This window comes from Jaculus jaculus, chromosome X (assembly GCF_020740685.1).
Source record: "Jaculus jaculus isolate mJacJac1 chromosome X, mJacJac1.mat.Y.cur, whole genome shotgun sequence".
Taxonomy (NCBI): Eukaryota; Metazoa; Chordata; class Mammalia; order Rodentia; family Dipodidae; genus Jaculus; species Jaculus jaculus.
The window spans coordinates 52,193,662-52,217,392 of record NC_059125.1 but is presented as its reverse complement, the minus strand read 5'-3'; the positions used below and the strand labels follow the sequence as shown (position 1 = coordinate 52,217,392).

Here is a 23,731-nt window from a genome sequence, read left to right as displayed (position 1 = left end):
TTTGCTCTTTTCCTATACCCACCACACCCAATCTATTATTCCAAAAGTTAAATTGTACTGTGTAACTTTGAAGGATACATCCAGACTGCTATACCAGCTGACAGCTAGGATCAGTTATGATGGGTTGGTGCCCATGCTGTACTAATTTGCTATATTTTGACTATTACTTTTCTGCTTACAGCCACATCCTACTGGCCTGTTCCTACCTTACCATGGAGAAGCCAACTGCATGCTTACTAACCAACTCCTCTGTCATGTCCTTTCCCTTCTATTCTTTTCCTTTCTTCTCTCAGACCCTAAGCAGAAATGACGCAGTAGATGTTACATTTAGTCTTAAAGGGCTCTACGATGACACCAAAGCTTTCCTGGATGAAAACTTGGTGAGTGCAGGGGGTTGGAACATGGGAGGGGAAAATGCCTTATCTGTAGATGGTCACAGTCTATGCTTGGTTCCAGGGTACTTTAGACATGGGGTCATTTTGCATAGGTGCTTGCCTGAATGTTCCTGCTATTATCCACCACTATCACTTAAGTACATTATTTTACATGTTCTGATAATCCATAACGACTACAATACCTTGAGATAAAGTGTCTTCCCCTCATTTGGCCAATGTTTCCTGAGTACAGACCAGATCAGTCACAATCAGGGTGATCTCATTATACCTGATACAGCTACAGTAGAAAAGAATAAGTTCCTCTGAGATACGCTTTATCTCTCAAGTTTTACATACCTCTTTATCCATGTAGGAAGGCAATATGGAATAGGGAGAAGTTTAGAGGATGAGGAACTCAAGCCCAAATCTAACCCAACCTGCATTAGTTTTCTAAGGCTGCCATAACTAAGTACCAAGAGTTATGACTCAAAATAACAAAAGCTTATCTCACAGTTCTGGAAATAATAATCCAAAGTTAAGACATCAACAGGGCCATGCTTCCTCCGAAAACTGCACAGAAATCCTTCCTTATGTTTTCTTAATTATTGGTTGTTTGAAAATAATTCCTGTGCCTTGGATTGTAGATGCATCACTTCAGTCTCTGTGTCTGTCTTCCTATAACATTATTTCCATGTGTCTCTGTCTTCATATGGCCATCTTCTACTAAGGACATCAATCACATTGGATGAGGGCCTTTCCAATACAGTATGACCTCAACTTAACAATTAATTGCTTCTGCATTGACAATGATTCCAAATAAATTTATATTCTGAAGTACTGGGAATTAGTGTATCTTGTGTGATGAAACAATTCATCCTTAACACTAGCTATGTGAAGTAACTTCACCTTTCTGGGCTTAGTTTCCATACCTAAAAGTTAGGAATTGTAACTTCTACCTCTATAGGTTGTTGTGAGGATTTAACAAGCTATCTTGAGTGCCTTGTAATTAATAATAGTGGCTCAAAATATGTGAGGTGTTAGTACTAAGGACAATGGACTAAGAATCCATTTTGGAACTACAAGACTAGTTTCATATTCCCTTGAATACAAAACCATTGGTCATAAGGTGATTGTGCTCTGATCATAGCCATTCAACTTTGAAGTTGACTGCTAAGGCCCTGAGGCAGGTGTTGTGCTTGTTTTGATCTAATTGAGGTTTATTTGAAAGCAGGCTTCTGAGTCTAAATTGCTAGAAGTATATCCACATCTCTTCATTTACATATCTAATTAGCACACTGCCTTGGAGGCAGCGTGACTAACACAATAATACCAGTCTGTTCCTGCAAATGAGGCCCAGGCTAGGGTGCTTTAGCTTCAGACAATTGCAATAGGAATACCTTGTATATATAAGCAGAATTCAATGTCCTTATCATTTTGGGCAACAGTAAATATGGGAAGTTGGTCTGTCATTGCTCCTTAGGCTTTCTTGAAACTCATGTCTTGAAAATTGGCCCATGCCAGCCAACAACCCTACTTGAGCATACCATATTCTGTGAGCTGGGAGCCTCTACAGGTCTTGGGGAATACCATCACACATACATACAAAGTGAGCTAGACGGCAAGATACAGCTAATTATGACCATGTGTCCACAGAAAGGCTTCATAGAGGTGAGATGCATATAAATCTTGTTTCATTTGGGTGATTTTACTCTGCTTAAAGAAGGACGACAGTAAAAAAACTCAATGTTAACAAGGGTCTTATGTTAGCTTTCCATTACTATAACAAACACCTAAGATAATGAACTTATAAAGAGAAAACTTTGTTTAGCTCACAGCTTTGGGAAAGTTAGTCTGTGATTAATTTGCTCCTTTGCTTGGGGAATATGACAAAGCATCACATCATGGTGAAGAGCAAATGATAAGAGTAAATTTTTTTCTCCCCATGGCTAAGAATTTTGTCCCAATGGTGAAAGGACTAAGGCCCAACTTCCCCATTAAAGGTATAGGTCCAAAGTCCAAGACTTATCACTAGGTCCCACCTCTTAAAGGTTCCACGACCTCCCAGTAGGACTAAGCTAAGGAATAAACATTTATCACATAGGCCTTTAGAGGACATTATTGATCTAAACACTAGCAGGGGTATACTTCCCTTAATTGGCATACACGCGGCACTTGCATTGGGCCCATGCTGTATAAATCACAAGTTGTAAAGTGGAACATATTTGTCAGCATGGATTATTTCCTTATATCATGTCCTCATTGGCCATAACATCCTATCCCATTTTTTGCCCTTTTCTGTTTTATCAGTATATACTAATTATGAAGAATGGGTTTATGACATTTTTATACATGTGCATAATGAAGTTTGATCATATTTATTTTCCTCATTTACACCTGCTAGTCCCCTTCCTCTTCCCAATTTTCCTCCTTCTACAATCATTTTTTAAATTGTTTTTGTTTTGTTTGTTTTGGTGGCTTTATGAATTTCACTAAGGTTGTTTACAGGATCATGGGTGTGGGTTTGTTCATCTGAACATGGGCACCTTACCAGTGGCTACACCACTGACAAAATGTTTCTTCTTGTCTCATCAACCATTAGCAGTATATAAAATCCTAAGGGAAGGGTAAGGTCCAATGATCCCCTTCCCCTTTTCATGACAGGGTGTTAGAGGCCCAATCCCGTGCAGATCTTGTTCAGGTAATCACAGCTGCTATTAGATCAACAAGGCAATGGCTGTTATGCCTGGTAGTCATCATTTCACAGTGCTTCTCCCTCCCTCCCTCCCTCCTTCCCTCCCTCCCTCTCTTTCCTTGGTTTACAAAATAGCTTTGAAATTATAGTGCTCCAGCACTCCTCTGTGTTTTAAGAGAAGTTAGGAGGATAAATGGTGAGGCTCAAGGAAAAAAAAATGAGAGGACAGATACCAAAGAAGAGACCAAGAGATTCAGAGGAGAAAAGATTACTGAAATGAGTTCATTGTTACATTGAGTTTAAGGAAACTGCACAGGTATTAAGCCTAAAGTTAGAAAAAGAAATCCACATGGTAGATCAGAGACCACAGGAAAATTATGCATGTAATTAAAATGAGAAGTTACCCAAACTATAAAGTAGAGACAAGCAGATAAACCATCCAAACCAAGAAACAGCTTTATGCTCTCCCCCTCTCACCCAGCCTGGCTGGGTGGGGCAAAGCTATACTCATGTGTGTCCCTTTGGGTAAGCAATGCAAAGAAGCAGAGAAGAGCAGCAGAGCCAGGGGGGGAAAAAAAAAAGATTTTAGCTGAGAGGAGTGGGGTGGAGCTAGAAATAGGAAAAAGACTAGAGCCTTTACAGTCAAGAGGTACAGTCAAGAGGAAGACCCTACTGGTTGATAGGCTGCTTGCGGCAGCCTATCCTATTCTCCCTTCACCTTGTGAAATAGTGGTATATAAAAGGTAGACTACTCAGTTAAAAACACCTGGGTTCTGCCCAGCCATATGATCTTGAACATTAAACTTCTTTTAGAACTTTTATTTGTGTGTAGGCATGTACTTCAGGGCCTCTTGCTGCTACAAACAAGTGCTAGACACTTGCACCACTTTTTGCACTTTTTGTGGGTGGCTTGGGAATTGAAGTCAGGCTAGTAGGCTTTGCAAGTGCCCTTCACTGCTGAGCCATCTTCCCAGCCCCCCCCCCCCCCAGATTTCTTTGATTCTACTTGGTAATCCATGAATTAATGAGAATTTAGGAAGGGATCATAAGATTATTGGGAGGATGGAATGAAACCATGTATGAAAATAGCGCATAACATGCACATGCACTAAGTGCTCAAAACTTGGAAGCTGGTATTTAGGGGGATACTGGGATACAGAAACTTGAATTCAAGAGTAGGGTCGCTGTCTTAGACCTTAAGCTAAATGGAAAGTTCAGCTCTAATTCTTACTGAAGAAAAAATCTTTTGCTTGCTAAACTGAGAATGTCCAGCCCCAAGGTCCACCCTACCATCTGATTATTTTCTGGATCTTCTTGTTGGAAAAAGAAAAAAGAGCAATCTAAAGCTAGTATTCCTTTGGAGAAAGAAAAGAGCTGGTTAAAAGCCAAAGGATCTACAAGTTGTCACCTGTGGTCTCGTGGCCATTAGTGGGGACTAGAGGTAGAGTCTATGCAGACATAGTTATAGGAATTAGATACTCACTGTTCTCCCTGTCTGTACCAGTTGAGAAATTCTGAAGATGAAGCTGCACTACAAACTGCCCTGGATGCCATGAATCATGAGATTGAAAAACTGCTGGCGATTGACTGGATGAATCTAATCTTTGTTCCAGTGGTATGTACTCTAGAGAGTAGGGCTTCTCCCTTGGTGCCATACCTGGCAGTGTGGGCAGTACATGGGACTGGTGTACCACAGAGTCTAGTGCAGCTTTCAGCTTCTGCAGTAGTGGAGTACCTCCTCCCTTAACTCCTCCTCAGAAGTGGACAAAACAAGGCAGAAAACATATGAAGAGAGGCGACCATGGAGAAATACCCAGAACGAAGAAAAATAAGCAATATTCAATGTTTCTGTGCTGTTCTTCAGGCTGCAGCCCCCTCACACACATTTCCTCACTTATTATCTGCTGCCAGGACTGAACTTTGTCTGAAATATACCACCATGGCCACACCACTTGTTTACAGACAACAAATGTTCTAAATGGCTGGTGGCCAGACCATACTGGTAGTTAATTTTCTGAATACTTCTTCCTGCTGATCCCTGTCCCTCCTTCCAGAGGAGTTATCAGCCACTCTGATTCTTACCCACATGACCTTACATGAAATATTTAACTGTTCTGAGCCTCTGCTTCATTTCTAATACAAAGGATAATAGTCACTTTGCTAGGTTGTTTATATAAGCCTTATATAAAAACAGTGATTCAAGTGCCAAACAAGGCAAATGGCATAGAGTAGGCTCTTGTTCAAGCTCAGTTTCTTTCCTAGGGCATGTGACCAGTAGGAAAGTCTTTCATATCTGGATAGATTGCATATTTACCTGTTTTATATACACAACCTTGTTCATCATTTTGCAGAACCTATAAGTATTATTTTTGAATGCTGCATAATTAACATTTTGAACTTATTCTTGCTGTGTTTTCCCAGGAAAAATCTTCAGACACTGACAGCAGAAGTCACAGGCTGAAAGTTAATTTCCCCAAATTAGGGAAAAAAATGCGAGAAGAGGAAGAAAAACCTAAATCAAGTCGAAGATTTCATGGTTTTCTAGGTAATCATTGATTTTTTCATTTTTTTTGTTTTTTGAGTTCGGGTCTCACTTCAGCCTAGGCTGACCTATAATTCACTGTGTAGTCTCAGGGTGGCCTTGAACTCACAGCAATCCTCCCACCTCTGCCTCACAAATGCTGGGATTAAAGATGGCTCAGTAAGTCTTTTCCACAGATACAGGGTCAATGAAGACTAATCCAGCAGTATTAATACTTCTAAGAGACTTAAAACTTCCCCTTCTAAGTGGTTACTGACATGATGGTGATAAATTCAGGGACAAAGCCCAGTGTGTTGGCACACACCTATATTCCCAGAATTTTGGAGGCTGAAGTAGAAGGATTGCCATGAGTTGATGACCAGCCTGAGCTCACGTGAATTCCAAGTTAGCCTGGTGTACAGGGGGACACTACTTCAAAAACAATAATAAAAATCTATATTAAGGGCTGGAGAGATGGCTTAGTGGTTAAGGTGCTTGCCTGTGAAGCCATAGGACCCCTGTTCGACTCCCAGAGCCCATATATGCCAGATGCACAAGGTGACACATGCGTAGTCACACATATGCACAAAATATTGCATGCACATGGAGTTCAATTATAGTGGCTGGAGACCCTGGCGCACCAATTCTCTCTCTCATTCTCACTGTCATTAAAAATAGGCCAGTCTGCTGGTGTGGCAGTGCACACCTTTAAAATCAGCAGTGCAGAGGCAGAGGTAGGAGGATCGCTGTGATTTTGAGGACACCCTGAGACTACACAGTGAATTCCAGGTCAGCCTGAGCTAGAGTGAGACCCTACCTCAAGAAACCAAAAAAATAGGGGGGGGCAATTTGTTGGGCTTGTGTCAAAAAAAATGTATATTGAAAATCCTGATGGAAGCTTATCTTAGATAAGTTCCCTCTTCCTTCCCCACCCCAATCTATCATTTAAAAAAAAGTCTTTGGTATGGAAAATTTCTCTATATATACTTCATTGTTTGGATTTTATTTCTATCCCATTCTTCTTTAGAATGGGGCCTAAATATTGTTGATATGTAAGTGTGACACAAAAGAAGATTCTCCTAGAGTTACCAGTTTTCTAAGTTCTGATATATTTCTTCTCTCTAAATTTGCAGCTTAGACAATCTAGAAGCTTCAAAGATAAAACAGTAACATATATGGGTAAACAGGATTAAGAACATCAGTTTTGTTTTTAAGGAGCTAAGTGATTTCACAGATGTCAAGAGGGCTATATTTTCTCAAGTTGTGTCCAACTAATTTGATTCCCTAAGCGTCTGCCATTTGGAACTTTCTAGTAATTGAACGTATTTCTGTCGGCTGTGATAAAGATGATACCAGGTGTCTAGATTATAATGTTTGGAGAATTAAGCCTATTTGTATTTGGCTCACATGGGATTCTCTGACTCAGAGATGATTGACCCAATAGAAGTAAACCAGTCTGTGTCTTAATTGACTGTACTTCTCTGAAGCTCACATATTTAGGCATCTTGAAAAGTACTAACTATTCTATTTTCTCTAAAGGTAATTTGTGGCATCACAGAAACCATAAAGGTGAAGCAATAGGTGATGATCCTCCAACACCAACAAATTCTCAACTGTAGTCCTTGAAACCGGGAAGAACTCACACCATTAGAATTCTACTGAAATTCTCAAAACCTCAATCAAGGCTGAACTAAATGATTTCAGAACAAACATGAGCACCATCAAGAAAGACCCTACAATTCTTTATTCTAATAATTTTCCCTGGACAATCAGGTCTCCTTAGAGGTTTACATTTTTCTCATTGGCCAAAGATTCTTGTTCTGAGTTGTCTTGTTCAGTTCTCCTTCTCTTCATTCATACTCAGCAAGTATACTGTTTATTGTGATAAGCTCTTTATTGAATGTTCTGGGATTTAGGATTCAAATACAGGAGTGAGTTTCTCTCACTGGAAGGGAAACTTCTGACACTAAGAAATGAATGATTGGCAGACTCAAAGAAGAAAGGAGGTAGGACATCTAGGCTTGGTTGTATTTCTCCAAAAATCCCTGCCAACTTCAACCTGAAATTTCAGAAGATCTTTCATAGTTGGTTATTAACACAAGAAATAGGTTCTGAGAGCTTATCCATTTGTCTGTTACAATGACTATGTGAAATCTTTCCCTATAGATACAGAAACCTCTAACTCTCCCCCCCCCCCTCATCTTTGTGTGTATATCATTGCACATGTCCAGGTGGTGCTCTGGTAGCTGGGTGAGCTCATTTGTTGGAACTCACCCTTCATGGCAACCATATAGGCTCCTTTCTTATTGTCATGATCCTAGCCTGCATGTCTACATGGAGTGTTTCCCTGATTCTCACTGGGTTTTTAACTAAATGTTTTGCTGTTGTGCTGCAGTATAGATTATATATAGAGACATAAAGGTGTATATATACATATACATATATATATATATATATATATTTTTAAGAACTGAAAATACAACTCAACCTCTAAGTGACCCTTTAATTTATTGTGCTAATGCAGGAATCCCTTTTCCACCCATATTACACTACACTACAAAACACACACACACACAAACACACACACACACACACACACATGCACACTCCTCTACCAATTCCATAGTTCTTGGTGGAGCTTTTAATCTTTTGGTGCATTTTTATCATCATAGAAATAGCTGGGACTTCATACATAGCCCAGCTGATTCTGAGGCCCCCTTAAAAATTCTGAGCCAGGCCACACAAGGGAACAAAGACCAATGCCCTACAGAAAGAGACCAAGCTGGCATGCTGCCACTTTCCCTCTAGTTGCCCTGGACTCTAGATCAGCCACTACCCAAACTGTAGTGCACCTTTTTTCAGTAAAAATGTGACACAAAACAACCAGATCATGGGCTCCATTACTTAGCTGCCTAAGCTAGGGACTGCCAGATAAAAAAAAAAAAAACACAGACTAGGCCCTTCTTCATAAGCTCAATTTTGACCTGCATCTTCCACGCAGGCTGTTGGGTCAGTCTCCAGATCAACTTCAAATATCCTTCTTGACCCTTTCCCTTGAGGGACACTGAGAATGACCAAAGGGAGCATGACTCCTCTGTTTCCCCAAAGTTCTTCTAAATTTCTCATGAAAACTACTAACTGAAAAGTGCTCCAAATATTAATTTGAACCTTTATTGAGGTAGGGTCTCACTCTATCCCAGGCTGGCCTGGAATTTACGATGTAGTCTCAGGCTGGCCTCAAACTCACAGTGATCCTCCTACCTGGGCATCCCAAGTGCTAGGATTAAAGGCATGTGCTACCATACCCAACTGAAACTTTTTTAAATGTATTATCTCAGTCAGGATTTTCTCTAGCCTGTCTCTCACCCCTACTCTAACCCTGTAATTGTCCCTTAAAACCTACCCAGAAAAAAATGACCTCTCCCCATTTCTAAAACTTAGTGTGCTCAAATATCTTACTCAGTCCAATGGCTAGTTCATCAAGGTGCATAATACAGACTCTTATCACTGGTTCTCAATGCTCAAATTCCACCAGCCTAATCTACTTAAACCAGCCACCTGTGTTCCACCTCTTCAGGGGCAAGGAAAAAAAAATACTAACAATGGGGTAGTCCCCAGATGTCAGATAGCTGTGCCAAACAAAAAAGAAGCTCTAGTGCTACAACTTGAGAAGAAAGCCAATGGAAAAGGATGGTAGAAAACATTTTAAATTTCTTGAAGAATCAGATGGACTCATTTATATGCACTAGAGTGGGGAGCATGTTCTTACTGCATCTTGGCTTTTTCCTCTATCACTGTTACTTCCCAGGAGAAGGGATCAGATCAGATAAGCAAGGTCACGGTTGTTGTCAACTAGGCTCCTCTTTGGCTGCACAAGTCAACACTTTTACACACACCAAGTTGGGAACTACATTGCATTGATCTCAAAAGAGCCTTTGTCCAAAAGGGATAATTTCCAAACATGCAAATTTGAGGAAACAGAAAGTTCTCCTGGGAAATGGCAGCTTTCTCTTGGCAATGACTAAGCAGGGCCATGTCTTGTAATTATTTTTACACTGATGATAGTCAACTGAAACGGAATTCCGTTCATGCTTATTTTGCTGAAGTACTATAGATCTTGTTCTCTGTTGTCCCATCTGGATTCCTGATTATTCTTCTTGTCCTTCCACCTGAGTTAGAATGATATAGAATGAACCAGTAGGATTTATGAGGGGCTAGAGCCAAATAGGGGGCAGAATTGATAAGTTTTGGAGCATGCTAACTTGCTAAATGGCATGGTTACCTTTTAAATTGCTTAGTTACCATTCCTTTCTGAAGAAAAAAGGCAGAATGCTGAGAATTTGTTAATGCATATGCTTGGTTGAAAACAAAGAAAAAAGTAATCCCGTTCTCAACAGAGTTGCTTTAGCCCCTTAGCTCCTTTCAGCTCTTCATTATTAACTACTTGTAGCAATGCAATGGCTCAGGTGATGGGACCAGGAACCAAGTATCAATCCCAGTTATGTTCAGAAATCATTAAGAGTCAAATCCCTGGTACTTGGTTGCACATTTGATAGTACTTTCTGCAGAACTGATTGAATGGATAATTCCTGACAAGATGAAGAGAAGGAAGCATCAATAGTTTTAATCTGCTACCAACCACTTCTGGAGTTGATATTATAGAGGGTCAGTAGTTATCCAATAAAGGCCCCATATTGTGTTCAACAGGGAAAGAAAGGTAAGGAAGAGGTTTTCAATTTACAACTCAAAAGATCATAAAAAACGACTTGGGCGATCAGCATCATCTTCCCTCAAGACACAGTTGAATTTTAGTTGCATTACTGGCAGAAAGTAATACCAAAGCATCCAGACCTAGTCACACATTGCCACAGAAAAAGGAATCTTGATTGGTTAAGGGGTTGTAGAATTGCATTTGTCTATTTGTGTGCTAATCTGTAACACTTAGTTGTTTTCAATTCTGCGTTTTATGTTTCCTCAGATGTCCCTGCAAATAAGCAGCAGGGTTAAGGGCTGGTTGGGGGAGGAAGTGGGAAGAGTCATATAATGAAAGAAAGAAAGCAGAAAGAAAAGGTCTACAAAGTGTGCCTATTGATCTTTCCCCCAAGCACCAGTCCTCAAAGTTAATAAAGTATTGCTTCTTAAAATATTTTAATAAATAAATACATAATTAATACCTATGCTTTATCATTTACTTCAACCTGGAGGGACGGGAGTTTAATTGTGGTTGAAATGGGGGTCGGCTACTCATCTGTATGTTGTTGGCCAGAGAGCCCCCTCAAATGCCCAAAACAACACAGGCTATTGCCACTGCTGTTGGTTGCCTACCAGAACTAGATGACAAGACCCTACGGATGAAGAACAATAAAACTTTGATTACAGAACAGGGAGAAAATAAATTTAGGACTGTACTAGAAGTCTTCTCTTTGTTAAACAACTTTCACAGTGCTGAAAGTACTATGCAGGCCACTGAATAAGTATCATCAGTAAACTCACTTAGCTGTGTACCTGGCATGCGTACCTGGCAATATGTTCCCACTACTGCAACAGTAGCATAACTTATGAGAAACCAAGTGCTTTCTGAGTAATTTCAAGCTCACTTACATCTGGCACTGTATAAACATTCCAAAAGACCATGGCTGAGGATGTGACAGGTCCCATTGTGTAAGCTACAGCATTTTTGGGTTTTTTGTTGTTGTTGTTGTTATGAAACATGATGTGTCTGTCAAATTACACTTTTTAAAAAATATTTTATTTTTATTTATTTGATAGAGAATGATTCAGAGAGAGAGAGAATGGATGTGCCACCTTGTGCATCTGGTTTATATGGGTCCTAGGAAATTGAGTGTGCATCCTTTGGCTCTGCAGACACACACATTAATCGCTATCATCTCTTCAGCCCTCAAATTGCCTACTAAACACCTATGTTTAGGCCAAGGAATTATTGCTACTGTCAGCTTTATAAATAGAAACAACTTTTTTTTTTTTTAGTGCTAGTGGTTAATATAAAGGTTATATTGGAAAAATAGCAAAAACGTGGTCATTCTGCTGGGGTAGCATATTAAATCACAAGGCAAATATCAACAAGTTTAGAAATGTTTAAATATTTTACATAACTGTAATGGAATAAAACTATAAATTAACAAAAAGAACAACAAAAATATACAAACAACTAGGAATTAAACAACACAGTTATAAATAACTAATGTCATTAGAGAAGAGGTAAATAAAAAATGCATAGAACTTGAATGAAAATGTAACCAATACATACCAAAATATTTGAGATACAATGCAGGCATTCCTAAGAAGGAAGTTCATAGCTATAATTCCAACCATTACAAAAAAAAAAGATGGAAAAAAAAACCTTAAGGGCATACCTGAAGGTATTGGGTTCTGGAGGGGGAGAAAACCAAAAGTAACATGTGGAAAGGGATAATTATGAGCAGGACAAAAATTAAAGTAATAGAAATGAATAAAAAATAAAAGGATCAATGAAATGAGTTCATTCTTTGAAAAGGTAAATAAAATTATAAACCCTTAACCAAATTAAATAAAAAAAAGAAAGATCGAAATCTCTAACATTACACATGCAAAGAGAGACATTACAATAGACACAAATGCATTCCAGAAAATTATAATGACATACTTTAGATAACTATATTTCACTAAGTTGGAAAACCTAACAGAAATGGTTGAATATTAAGATTCCCATGACCTATGAAAGTTAGACCAAGGTAAAAAAAAAAAAAATAAAAAAATAAAAAAAAAAAAACTGGGTAAAATAAGTCTGTAGCAAGCAGTAAGATTGAAGCAGTAATAAAAAAATAAATAGGGCTGTAGAGATGGCTTAGCGGTTAAGCGCTTGCCTGTGAAGCCTAAGGACCCTGGTTCGAGGCTCGGTTCCCCAGGTCCCACGTTAGCCAGATGCACAAGGGGGCGCACGCGTCTGGAGTTCGTTTGCAGAGGCTGGAAGCCCTGGCGCGCCCATTCTCTCTCTCTCCCTCTATCTGTCTTTCTCTCTGTGTCTGTCGCTCTCAAATAAATAAATAAATAAAAATTTTTAAAAAATACTTTAAAAAAATAAATAAATCCCAGCACTCGGGAGGCAGAGGTAGGAGGATCGCCATGAGTTCGAGGCCACCCTGAGACTACATAGTGAATTCCAGCTCAGCCTGAGCCAGAGTGAGACCCTACCTCAAAAACCAAAATAAATAAATAAATAAATAAATAAATCTGCCAAAAGTATCCAGGTCCACATGGATTCACAGATTTAGAACTGAAATCCATGTTTCTCACATTCCACAAAATATCCTAAGCCAGAAAAATGTGGGTTGTTGGAACCAGGAGATACAGGCTCATACAATACAGGACTTTGATGAGCCAATAAGTAAAATCTGTCACTCTCTCCAACACAGATATTTGGAAGTTACCCAGAGACAGGAGGACCAAGCCCAGAAAGCACAGGCCTCTAGTGACCTCACAATGACTCCCTCTTCCCCAGCAAGGAAGACACAGATAGGCCTCCGGGAACAGAACAATAAGAACCACTAGATACAGGCCATAATGACTATAACCCCACTCTACTAATCCAGATATGTGTAAGCCACCAAGAGCAGCCCCAGCCAAGGGCCAGGGATTTTGAAGGCACTTCATTGCTCTCTCCAATCAGCCTGTGTCTGTTAGAGGACTACACTAGGCTATAGCCCACCACATGCCCTCATTTCAGCAAGACAAAAGGATTATCTCCAGATAGGCAAACACAAAACAATGAATGAAACCAAGGCAAGATAGCCCCATCAAATATACCTAGTCCCATAGTTAAGCCTTCAACTAGAAAGACTTAGAGAAAATTTCAAAGAATTCCAATTAACTTTCTAATTTTTACAACTGTTTTTACATGCTGTCTTAATAAGGTGATTCCTTGCCCCTTCACATATAGTTATAGACCCTATCACACAATAGTAAATATCCCATAGCTTGAGATATAATTCAATCTCTATTTTTTATATATATTCATTTCTATGTATTTCAGGTATATAATTACAAATGCCAAAAATACAAAGAGACACTCCAATACCCAAAAGCTGACCATGGGGCCAGAATGTTCTACCATGAGTCACAGAGCCCTCCTTCAAGAGGAACCCTGAGTGCTGTGGTCTAACATCATCCCTTATCAGCATGAAGCAGTCAAGAGTGGTAATCACCCATTTCTCTAACAGCAGTAAGGATGGCATCTAGAGGGAAGATTGGCATACTGTAGGAGATAGACAGCTTTGTTGCTAGTTACACTGATAGGGAACAAAGGCCCTCGGTAGGTGACTAATTCAAACCTAAGATGGAGAAGAGGGTGACCCCATCTCCACTTTCTTCGTGGCTTAAGTGAATTTTCCCACCAGTGGATTGGCTTGGTGGACATTCTGGGATCTGTGCAGTCTTGACTTCATCATAGACCAACCAACACCTGCATCTTCATTTAAACTTGACAGATTGTAAACTCTGGTTGGGTGGGCTTCCTCATTCCATAAAAGTCTAGTTACCACTAGAAATATGGATTTCTAACTATGGAATCCGCTACTCAATAAGGAATCTGTACTCTCTGCTTTCTTTAAATCTTAATTTTAAATAAACTATATTCCTTTAAAAAATTAATAAACGCCGGGCATGGTGGCACACATCTTCAATCCCAGCACTCAAGAGGCAGAGGTAGGAGGATTGATATGACTTCAAAGAGCACCCTGAGACTCCACATTGAATTCCACATCACCCTGAGCTAAAGTGAAATCCTACCTTGAAAAACAATGAAAAAAAAACTATTAAAAAAAACAATAAATAAGTAAACTAAGTGAATAGACACTTGGATGAATACAAACAGAACATGAACTCAAAGAGAACACAAACGATCACTAAATAAAATAAGAAAGTCAAACTGAGAAATGATAATTGAGACGGTATGAGGGTACACACCTCTAGTACCAGGACTTGGGAGGCTGAGGTAAAAGGATCACTGTGAGTTTGAGGTCAGCCTGGTTCTACAGAGTGAATACCAGATCATCCTGGGCTAGACTAAGACCCTACTGTGGAAAAAGGTAAAGAGAAGATGGCAGGAGTTTGATTCCTCAGTACCCACACAAAGCCAGATACACGAAGCGGCACATGAAGTTGCAGTGCATTTGCAGTGTGAAGGTGCCCTGGCTTCCCCATTCCCATCGTATATCTTACTGGTTGCAAACAAATAAATATAAATATTTCTAAAAAGAAGAAATGAAAATTGAAGTTAATAAAGAGATAGAGACACTGGAAAAAATTAAACAAAAATCAAGAATAAAATAATGCAATTAAAAAGCTCAAGCGGGACATCTGGGTAAGATGGTGGCATAGGAGCCACGCAAAACCAGCCTAGGGAGGAATTTAAGAAAAACCCCAGCAAAATACATGCCTCTTCTGAAAAATGAAGGAGTATAGGTTGTTCTTAGACACAACAGAGAAGCCAGAGAGACCAAGATCCACCAGAAAGGAGGAAAAAGGCCTGATCTGCATGATCTGTGCACCCACCCGGCATTGCCCTGCAAGGCGCACCAAGCAGTGACAGCAGCAGAGAATTAACTAGAAGATTTTTCTTTTTTTTTTAATTTTTAATTTATTTATTTGAGAGCGACAGACACAGAGAGAAAGACAGAGAGAGGGAGAGAGAGAGAATGGGCGCGCCAGGGCTTCCAGCCTCTGCAAACGAACTCCAGATGCGTGCGCCCCCTTGTGCATCTGGCTAACGTGGGACCTGGGGAACCGAGCCTCGAACCGGGGTCCTTAGGCTTCACAGGCAAGCGCTTAACCGCTAAGCCATCTTTCCAGCCCAGATTTTTCAATTTCATCAGCCTACTAACAAAGTTAAGAAAACAGAAGTAAAGACAGCTGAAATCAAGCAACAAGCTACTAAAGGTGATACAGGTGGAGGCCAGAGATTGTTACTGGAAATTTTTCACTGCCAAAGATGGGACACCTTCCAGTGAGTTGTTGGCCAGGGAGGTCCCTGTTGCCTCCAAAACGTTATAGGCTATTGCCAAGGCCCTTGGTTTCCTGTGAGATAGAGATAGTAAGACACTATTGGTGAAGACTTCACATGACTGAGCGACAAAGTCACTGAGAAATGGAGCTGGTGATGAGCAGAAAACCTTCTCCCAATAGCCCAGCCAACTGAAAGCTGCAAAAAGCTGCATCCTATGCAGCCTTATAGAGACAGAAGTCATCAGCAGTGAAAACAATGGACACTGGAAGCCTTAAGTGTGGCCAGACAGGCCAAATTACTGAACATATACAATAGAGGCACGTCTCCTCTAGGGGAAAACAACTCCTCTCTCATTGGACTGAAGGCCTGCTGTATGCAAGGGAATATATGCCTAGTACTGAAAACCTAATCAAAAGCCTATGTCAGGGGAAGTCATGAGCCCTATGGGTAGAAAGGCTCCTCTTTTCTGAATAAAAGCATATATTACTCTCACCAAATTCCCCTGAAAGCACTAAACAAAATGTTCATATTCATAAAATTAATGCTAATCTCACTTCTGGTTAGAGAAGCATCTTGTTTCAGATGGCAATAAGCACTGGGATGACCAAAAAGGCAACATACTACTGAGAAAAAGGATGGAGGAGTGTCCAACACTGAAAGATGTCACACACTCCAAGGCTCAGGGTCCATTGCAGAAGAGGTGGCAGAAAGAATGCAAGAGCCAAAGGAAGGGTACCACTCCTTACAATGCAACTGTCCAGACAGAAACTGACTTCGATATACAAAAACTCACAGTGCCTAGCAATACCTATGTAAGAACCTCATAATAGGAGAAAAAATGATGATGTCCAATTGAAAGAGAGACTAATGGAAAGAGGGAGGGGATATGATGGAGACCAGAGTTATGAAGGGGAAAGCAGGAGAGGGGAAGGAAAATACCATCGTTTGTTATCTGTAAATATAAAAGTTTTCAATTACACACATACACACAGTGTAAAAGAAAACTTGGGGGCTGAAGAGATGGCTTAGCAGTTAAGCACTTGCCTGTGAAGCCTAAGGACCCCAGCTCAAGGCTGGATTCCCCAGGACCAATGCTAACCAGATGCACAAGGGGGTACACACGTCTGGAGTTTGTTTGCAGTGGCTGGAGGCCCTGGTGTACCCATTCTCATTCTCTCTCTGTTTGTTGCTCTCAAATAAATAAACAAAAAACAAACAAAAAACTTGGAACCTCCACCTTAAATATCTGCCAAACATCACATGATTTCTCTCATATGTGGATCCTAGGTACCAATGATTGGACCTCTTTGTGAATAGGAAGAAAACTCAGTAGCAGAGGCCAGTAAGCAAGAAAAGAGATAGAAAGGGAATAGAAAGGGAGGGATAGGAGATTTAATCGGATGGTATTGTATCTATGTTAAGTAGAAGAACACAAATTGGGATGAAAAGGCCTCAGGGAAGTCAGGGAAAGAGAATGAGTAAAGGAAAGGTAGAGGGAGGGTTAATCAAAATCTAAGAGGGTATAAATAAGTCATATGGTGACCTATGTTTTTGGACAATGGAACACTGAGGAGCAGGAGACTGTTAGTAGAAAATTTTCAGTGCCAGAGATAGGATACCTTTCAGTATCTTGTTAGCCAGGCAGGCCCCTGATGCCCCCAAAACATTACAGGCCATTTCCAAGGCTCTTGGTTTCCCACCAGGAATAGATGGTAAGACCGTATTGCTGAAGATTGCATATACTTGAGATATAAGGTCACTGAGAAATCCTGCTGGAGGTGAGATAAACCTCCTCCATGTAAATCAGCTGACAGAAAGCTGGAAAAAAGCCATGCTGCAAGCAGTTCAATGGGAGAGAGAGAGAAAAATCACTAGTGAAGATACTCAACAGTGGACATTGCAAGCCTTAAATTTGGCCAGCCCGGCCAAATGAGCCAACGGGTACAATAGCAGCATGTCTGTCATGGGGGAAACCAACCATCCTTTAATTTGACTGGAGGCCTACTCCGTGGGAGCGAATACATCCCTGATACTGAAAACCTACAACAGGGGTAGTCATGAGCCCTAGGGATATAATGTCTGCTGGTATCTGGCTAAAAGTATATACTATACTCACCAAACTGCCCAGTAAGTACTTCTCTTAATGTTCATACCCATATATTAATGCTACTCTCACTGTTAGTTAGAGGACCTTCTCTTTTCAGATGGCAGTGACCTTGGGATGACTCAGAATGCACCATGGTGCTGAGAAGAAGTAACAGAGGAGTGCTCAGTACTGGAATATCTCTATCACACCTTCCAAGGCTCTAGGTCCATTGGCAAAGAGCTGGTAGAAAGAATGTAAGAGCCACAGGAAGGATGAGACTCCTTACAACATGCTCCTCCAGACACAAAATGGCCTGGATATCCATGACCTCACAGTTCCTGACCCTACCTGCAGAAGACCATCATCATAGGAGGGAAAGATCATGACATCAAAATAAGGGGAGGGAGTGAATTACCATAGGATATTTTTAACAATTATGGAAGTTGTCAATAAAAATAAAGGAACAAAAAAAGCTCAAGCCGGGGAGTGGTGGTGCATGCCTTTAATCCCACCACTAAGGAGGTAGAGGTAAGTGGACTGCCATAAGTTAAAGCCACCCTGAGACTACATACTGAACCATAGGTCAGCCTCAGTACAGCAAGAATCTACTTCAAAAAATAAAAAAAAAAAACCTCATAGACCATATGGAAGACAGATTATCAAAACTTGAGGCAAATACATAGGAAGTACATAAGGAAGTCAAAATTAATTGCAAGTTCAAAAAGAACGTGAGCAGATCATAAGATAAATGTGGTACACTTTAAAAACATAAAATGTTGCCATCATGAGCATACAAGAAAGCAAATGGCTTAAGGCCAGGTCACTGGCATATGTAAAATCAATAAAAATTGTAAAAGAAAAATTTCTAAATCTTATGAAAGAGAAGCCCATCCAGGAACTAGAGGCATACAGAATACCAATCAAGACAGAAAAAAAAAAAAAAAAATCCCATGACATATTATAAAAAAAACACTAAATATACAAAAAAGAAAGGTACTAAAATCTGCAAGAGAGAAACACCTCATTATTTATAAAGATAAGCCCACCAGAATAACAGACTACTTCTCAAATTAACCTCTACAAGTAAGAATGGCTTGGTACAAGGTATTTCAAATATGTAACATAATGGCTGCCAGCCCTGACTAGTATACCATGCAAAACTATCCCTCACAAATAGAAGAAGAAAGAAAAATTTTCCACAATAAAAGCAGGCTAGAAGAATAGCGAGCCCTAAGGCAACCCTACAGAGAATACTGGATGGAATACTTCACACTGAAAAGAAAAATAAACATGCTCGAGAGGCTACAGGAGAGAAAAATCATCAAAGCTAGAGTAGTTGTAGAAGCAAATGAAGACCAAGAAAACAATCAACTGCATAAAACTGCCAACATGGCAGGGATAAAATCATGCCTTTCAGAACAAAAGTCTTAATATCAATGTTGTCAACTCTTCCATCAAGACACAAATTAACAGGCTAGGTCAGAAAACAGGTTGTATCCTTTTACTGTCTTGAGCAAATCTACCTTACTATTAAAAACAGCCACCTGGGCTGGAGAGATGGCTTAGCGGTTAAGCGCTTGCCTGTGAAGCCTAAGGACCCCGGTTCAAGGCTTGGTTCCCCAGGTCCCACATTAGCCAGATGCACAAGGGGGCACACGCGTCTGGAGTTCGGTTGCCGAGGCTGGAAGCCCTGGCGCGCCCATTCTCTCTCTCTCCCTCTATCTGTCTTTCTCTCTGTGTTTGTCACTCTCAAATAAATAAATTAAAAAAAAATTTAAAAAACAGCCACCAAAGCCAGTTATGGTGGCACAAGCCTTAAATCCCAGCACTCTTGGGGTACAGTAGGAGGATTGCCATGGGTTCGAGGGTACCCTAAGCTATACAGTGAACTCCAGGTCTGCATGGGTTAGAGCGAGACCCTACCTCCAAAAAAAAAAAAAAAAACAAAAGACACCAAGCTAGGGTGAAAGGGAAGAAAAGATATTCCAAGCAAATGGAAATAGTAAAGAAGCAGGTATGGTAATACCAATGTCTGACAAAATGGACGTCAAACAAAAGTACTTGAAGAGATAAAGAAGACCACTTTCCAGGAGGCGCTGGCACATCAGTACTCATTCTATCTGCCTTTTATCTATGTCTGTCTGTCTCTCTCTCCCTCAAATAAACAGGCCACCCAGCATTACATACCAAAACCCTGCCTCAAAACCAAATAAAAAATATTAAAATATTGGATCTGTGGTGTTTTGAATTAATTGTCTTCCATAAACTCAGGCGTTTGAATGCTTGGTCCCCAACTTATGGCAGTTTGGGAGATAGAGCCCTGGCACACCTGTACTCCATCTATCTACCTGCCTATTTCTTCTTTCTCTCTCTACCCCCCCCCCCTCAAATATATAACAGGCCATCCAGGGTTACATAGCAATCTTAACATATTAGACCTTGTGGTGGTTTGAATCAAATACCTCCCATAAACACATGTGTTCTGAATGTTTGGTTCCAAACCGATGGCAATTTTGGGGGTGGAGCTTTGCTGGAGCAGTTGTGTTGGGGGGGGGGGACAATTTGAGGTGTTATAGCAAGATGCCATTGCAAAAATGAGGCTCACTCTTCCACTACTGTTTTCCATTTGCTGTGACAGCAATGATGTCCATCTTCGGCTAGTGCCATGCTTATCTGTGCCATCAGAAAGCTTTACCTCCAGACTGTAAGCCAAAATAAAATAAAAACCTTTCCTCCCACCAAAAAAGGCCACTTTCAACTGACAAAGGAAACAACTCAAGAGGCCTTTACTATCCTCAAATTATATGGACCAAATAGATGTGCACTACATTTTATAAAATTAAAATCAAGTACATACAAAGTCAGACACAAACTCCAACAGGGCTGAAAAGCTTGCTCAGCGGTTTAAGTCACTTTCTAGCAAAGCCTTATGGCATGGGTTTGATTCCCAAGTACATATGTAAGGCCAGATGCAAAAGTAGTGCATGAATCTGGAGTTGGTATAGAATTGCAGGAGGTCCTGGCATGCCCATACTTACTCTCATTCTTTTGGCCTCTTTCTCTTCGTCTCTCCCAAATGAATGAATAAGTAATAAATAAATGAAATAATTTTTAAAATATAAAAATAAATGAATCACAACACAATAATTGTGGCTGACTTCAACACTCCACTATAGCCACTAGGCATCATCTAAAAAGAAGATCAATATAGAGACAATTGAGCTAAATAGTACAGCTATGATACCATGGATCAAGGAAATCAATGGACATCAAGAGAAAATTCCACCAGCCCTACAGAATATACATTCTTCTCAGCACGTCATGGAACCTTCTCTAAACTAGATCACATATTAGGATACAAAGCATGTCTCAATAAATGCAGGAACATTGAAAAACCTCCTTGAATTATATCCAACTATAATACAATAAATCTAGAAATTAACAAGAGAAACAACAGAAAATACACAAACTGAGATTGAAAACATATTATTGGACAAAGAATTGAATAATTAAAGAAAGAAGGAAATTTTAAAAAGATCCAGAACTGAATTAAAATAAAAAGATGAGGGATAGAGAGATGGCTTAGTGGTTAAGGCACTTGCCTGTGTAGCCTAAGAACTCATATTTGGATCTCCTGATTCCACATAGCCAGACACACAGTAACACAAGTGTGCAATATCACACATGCGTACAAGGGAGCATATGCATCTGCAGTTCTTCACAGTGGGTGAAGGCCCTGGCATGCCCATTAATTCTCTTTCTCTTTCTCTCTCAAATTTTTTTTTAAAAAGGAAAACACAATACAACAAGACTTATGGGACACAAAGAAGGCAGTCCAAAGAAGGAAGGTTATAGCTCTAAATGTCTTCATTAAAAAATTGAATCTCGGGCTGGAGAGATGGCTTAGCGGTTAAGCACTTGCCTGTGAAGGCTAAGAACCCCAGTTCGAGGCTCAGTTCCCCAGGTCCCACGTTAGCCAGATGCACAAGGGGGCGCACGCGTCTGGAGTTCGTTTGCAGAGGCTGGAAGCCCTGGCGCGCCCATTCATTCTCTCTCTATCTCTATCTGCCTCTTTCTGTCAATCTCAAATAAATAAAACTAAACAAAAAATTGAATCTTTTTTTAATTTTATTTTTATTGAAAAAATAGAATAATTTTAAATAAATAAATTACCATCTGAATGCGTTGGGGGAAAAAAAAAGAAAAATCCTAACTGAACAGCACCCATATGGGGAGAAACCATCAAGATCAGAGCAGAAATCAATGAGTTAGGAATGAAGAACACAAAAGAATCAATGATTAAGGGAAGAGAAAGGAAGGGAGGAGGGTACTTAATAGGTTGATATTGTATATATGTAAGTATAATGATTGTGATGGGGAGGTAATATGATGGAGAATGGAATTTCAAAGGGGAAAGTGTGGGGGGTGGGAATTGCCACGAGGTATTTTTTTTATAATATGGAAAATGCTAATAAAAATTAAAAAATAAAAATAAATAAATAAAAACAGAAAGCCGGGGGGGGGAATAAAAAGAATCAATGAAAGAAGTGTTGATACTTAAAAAAAAAAACTTTTACTTTATTCAATAAGTTCAGAGATAGGGAATATATATAGAAAGGAAGGGGATGCATGTCAGGTAAATGAGAGGGAGAGGAGGGGGAAGGATACACAAAACTACAGATCAGCAGGGCATGGTAATGCATGTCTTTAATCCCAACACTTGGAAGGAAGAGGGGGAGAATCATCATAAGCTTGACCCCACCCTGAGACTACATAGTAAACTCAAGGTCAGCCTGAGCTAGGGTGAGACCCTATGATTAAATAAAGAAAAGAGCAACAAAATAACCACAGATCATATGAGTAAGTACTAGGAAAACCTACTTCTTCCTTAGTGAATTAAAAGTTATGTGTTTTTCTCTTTGGTTCCCCCCCCCCCCAGGTAGGGTCTCACTCTACCTTAGGCTGATCTGCAATTCCCTATGTAGCCTCAGGGTGGCCTCAGACTCATGGCAATCCTCCTACCTCTGCCTCCAGAGTGCTGGGATTAAAGGTATGCGCTACCACGCCCAGCATAAAAGTTATAAGGATATTTTTAAAGAGGGGGATAGAGTTTAGGCAGAAATACTCTGCTGAGGTGGAAAAAGCTTTTACTTTAACCATAGGTTGTTGCAGCTAATTCACAGTGCTAGAGATGGGTCACCATGCCACAGTAAACTATTATGCAAGGGCGGCCCTCATATGAGGCCCCCAAAACAATGTGGGCTATTGCTAATTCTCTTGGTTACCCACCAGCACTAGATGGTAAGACCCTATTGCTGAAGACATAGGCTGAGGCTATAGGAAATGGAGAAATTAAGCTGGAACTATGCTGGAAGAAATCTATTGGCTAGGCATCATATTACTGAAGAGTATTATTCAATCCTTGGGGAAAAAAAATAGGCAACTGTCTGAAGAAGTAGATCCTGCTGGCTATAGAATCACCCAGCCATGCAAGATGCACCCATATGTTTAATAGTGACACATAAGCTATGGGGCGTTATACTTACCTTTGTGTTGCTGGAACAAAACGGCTGACTATAAAAGGCTGCTGGGAGGAAAGGGTCCATTTTAGCTCACAGTCTCAAGGGAAAGCTTTATCATGGCAAGATGGCAGAGCAAAGGACAGGCATCACTTCTTGCCATAGCAGAAAGCAGGTAGAGAGTGAACTGAGATCTATCAAGGGGGAACCTGTGCTGTGGTGATTTGATGCAGGTGTCCCCCATACACTTAGGTGTTCTGAATGCTAGGTTCCCAGCTGATGGAAATTCAGGAATTAATACCTCTTGGAGGCAGTGTACTACTGGGGTGGCAAGCTTATGGGTATTATACCCAGTGTTGCCTTGCCAGTGTTTGGCACACTCTCCTGTTGCTATTGTCCACCTGATGTTGGTCAGGGGGTGATGTCTACCCTCTGCTCATGCCATCATTTTCCCCTGCCATCATGGAGCTGCCCCTTAGTCTATAAGCCAAAATATACCTCTTCATTCCCTCAAGCTGCTCTTGGTTGGGTAATTTCTA

The 23,731-nt window shown here is 40.3% G+C and overlaps 1 protein-coding gene across 1 annotated transcript in view; it reads left to right on the top strand.

Moving 5' to 3' along the window:
* The window catches only part of Dgkk (diacylglycerol kinase kappa), a 156,305-nt gene extending 148,957 nt beyond the window's left edge, over nt 1-7,348 (top strand). Inside the window, exons 25-28 of the mRNA XM_045140776.1 lie at nt 294-380; nt 4,571-4,681; nt 5,488-5,611; nt 7,127-7,348. Of these exons, the coding sequence (XP_044996711.1) occupies nt 294-380; nt 4,571-4,681; nt 5,488-5,611; nt 7,127-7,206 (402 nt within the window). The 3' untranslated portion in view covers nt 7,207-7,348. The remainder of the gene's footprint in view (nt 1-293; nt 381-4,570; nt 4,682-5,487; nt 5,612-7,126) is intronic.
* The last annotated feature ends 16,383 nt before the right edge of the window (nt 7,349-23,731 follow it).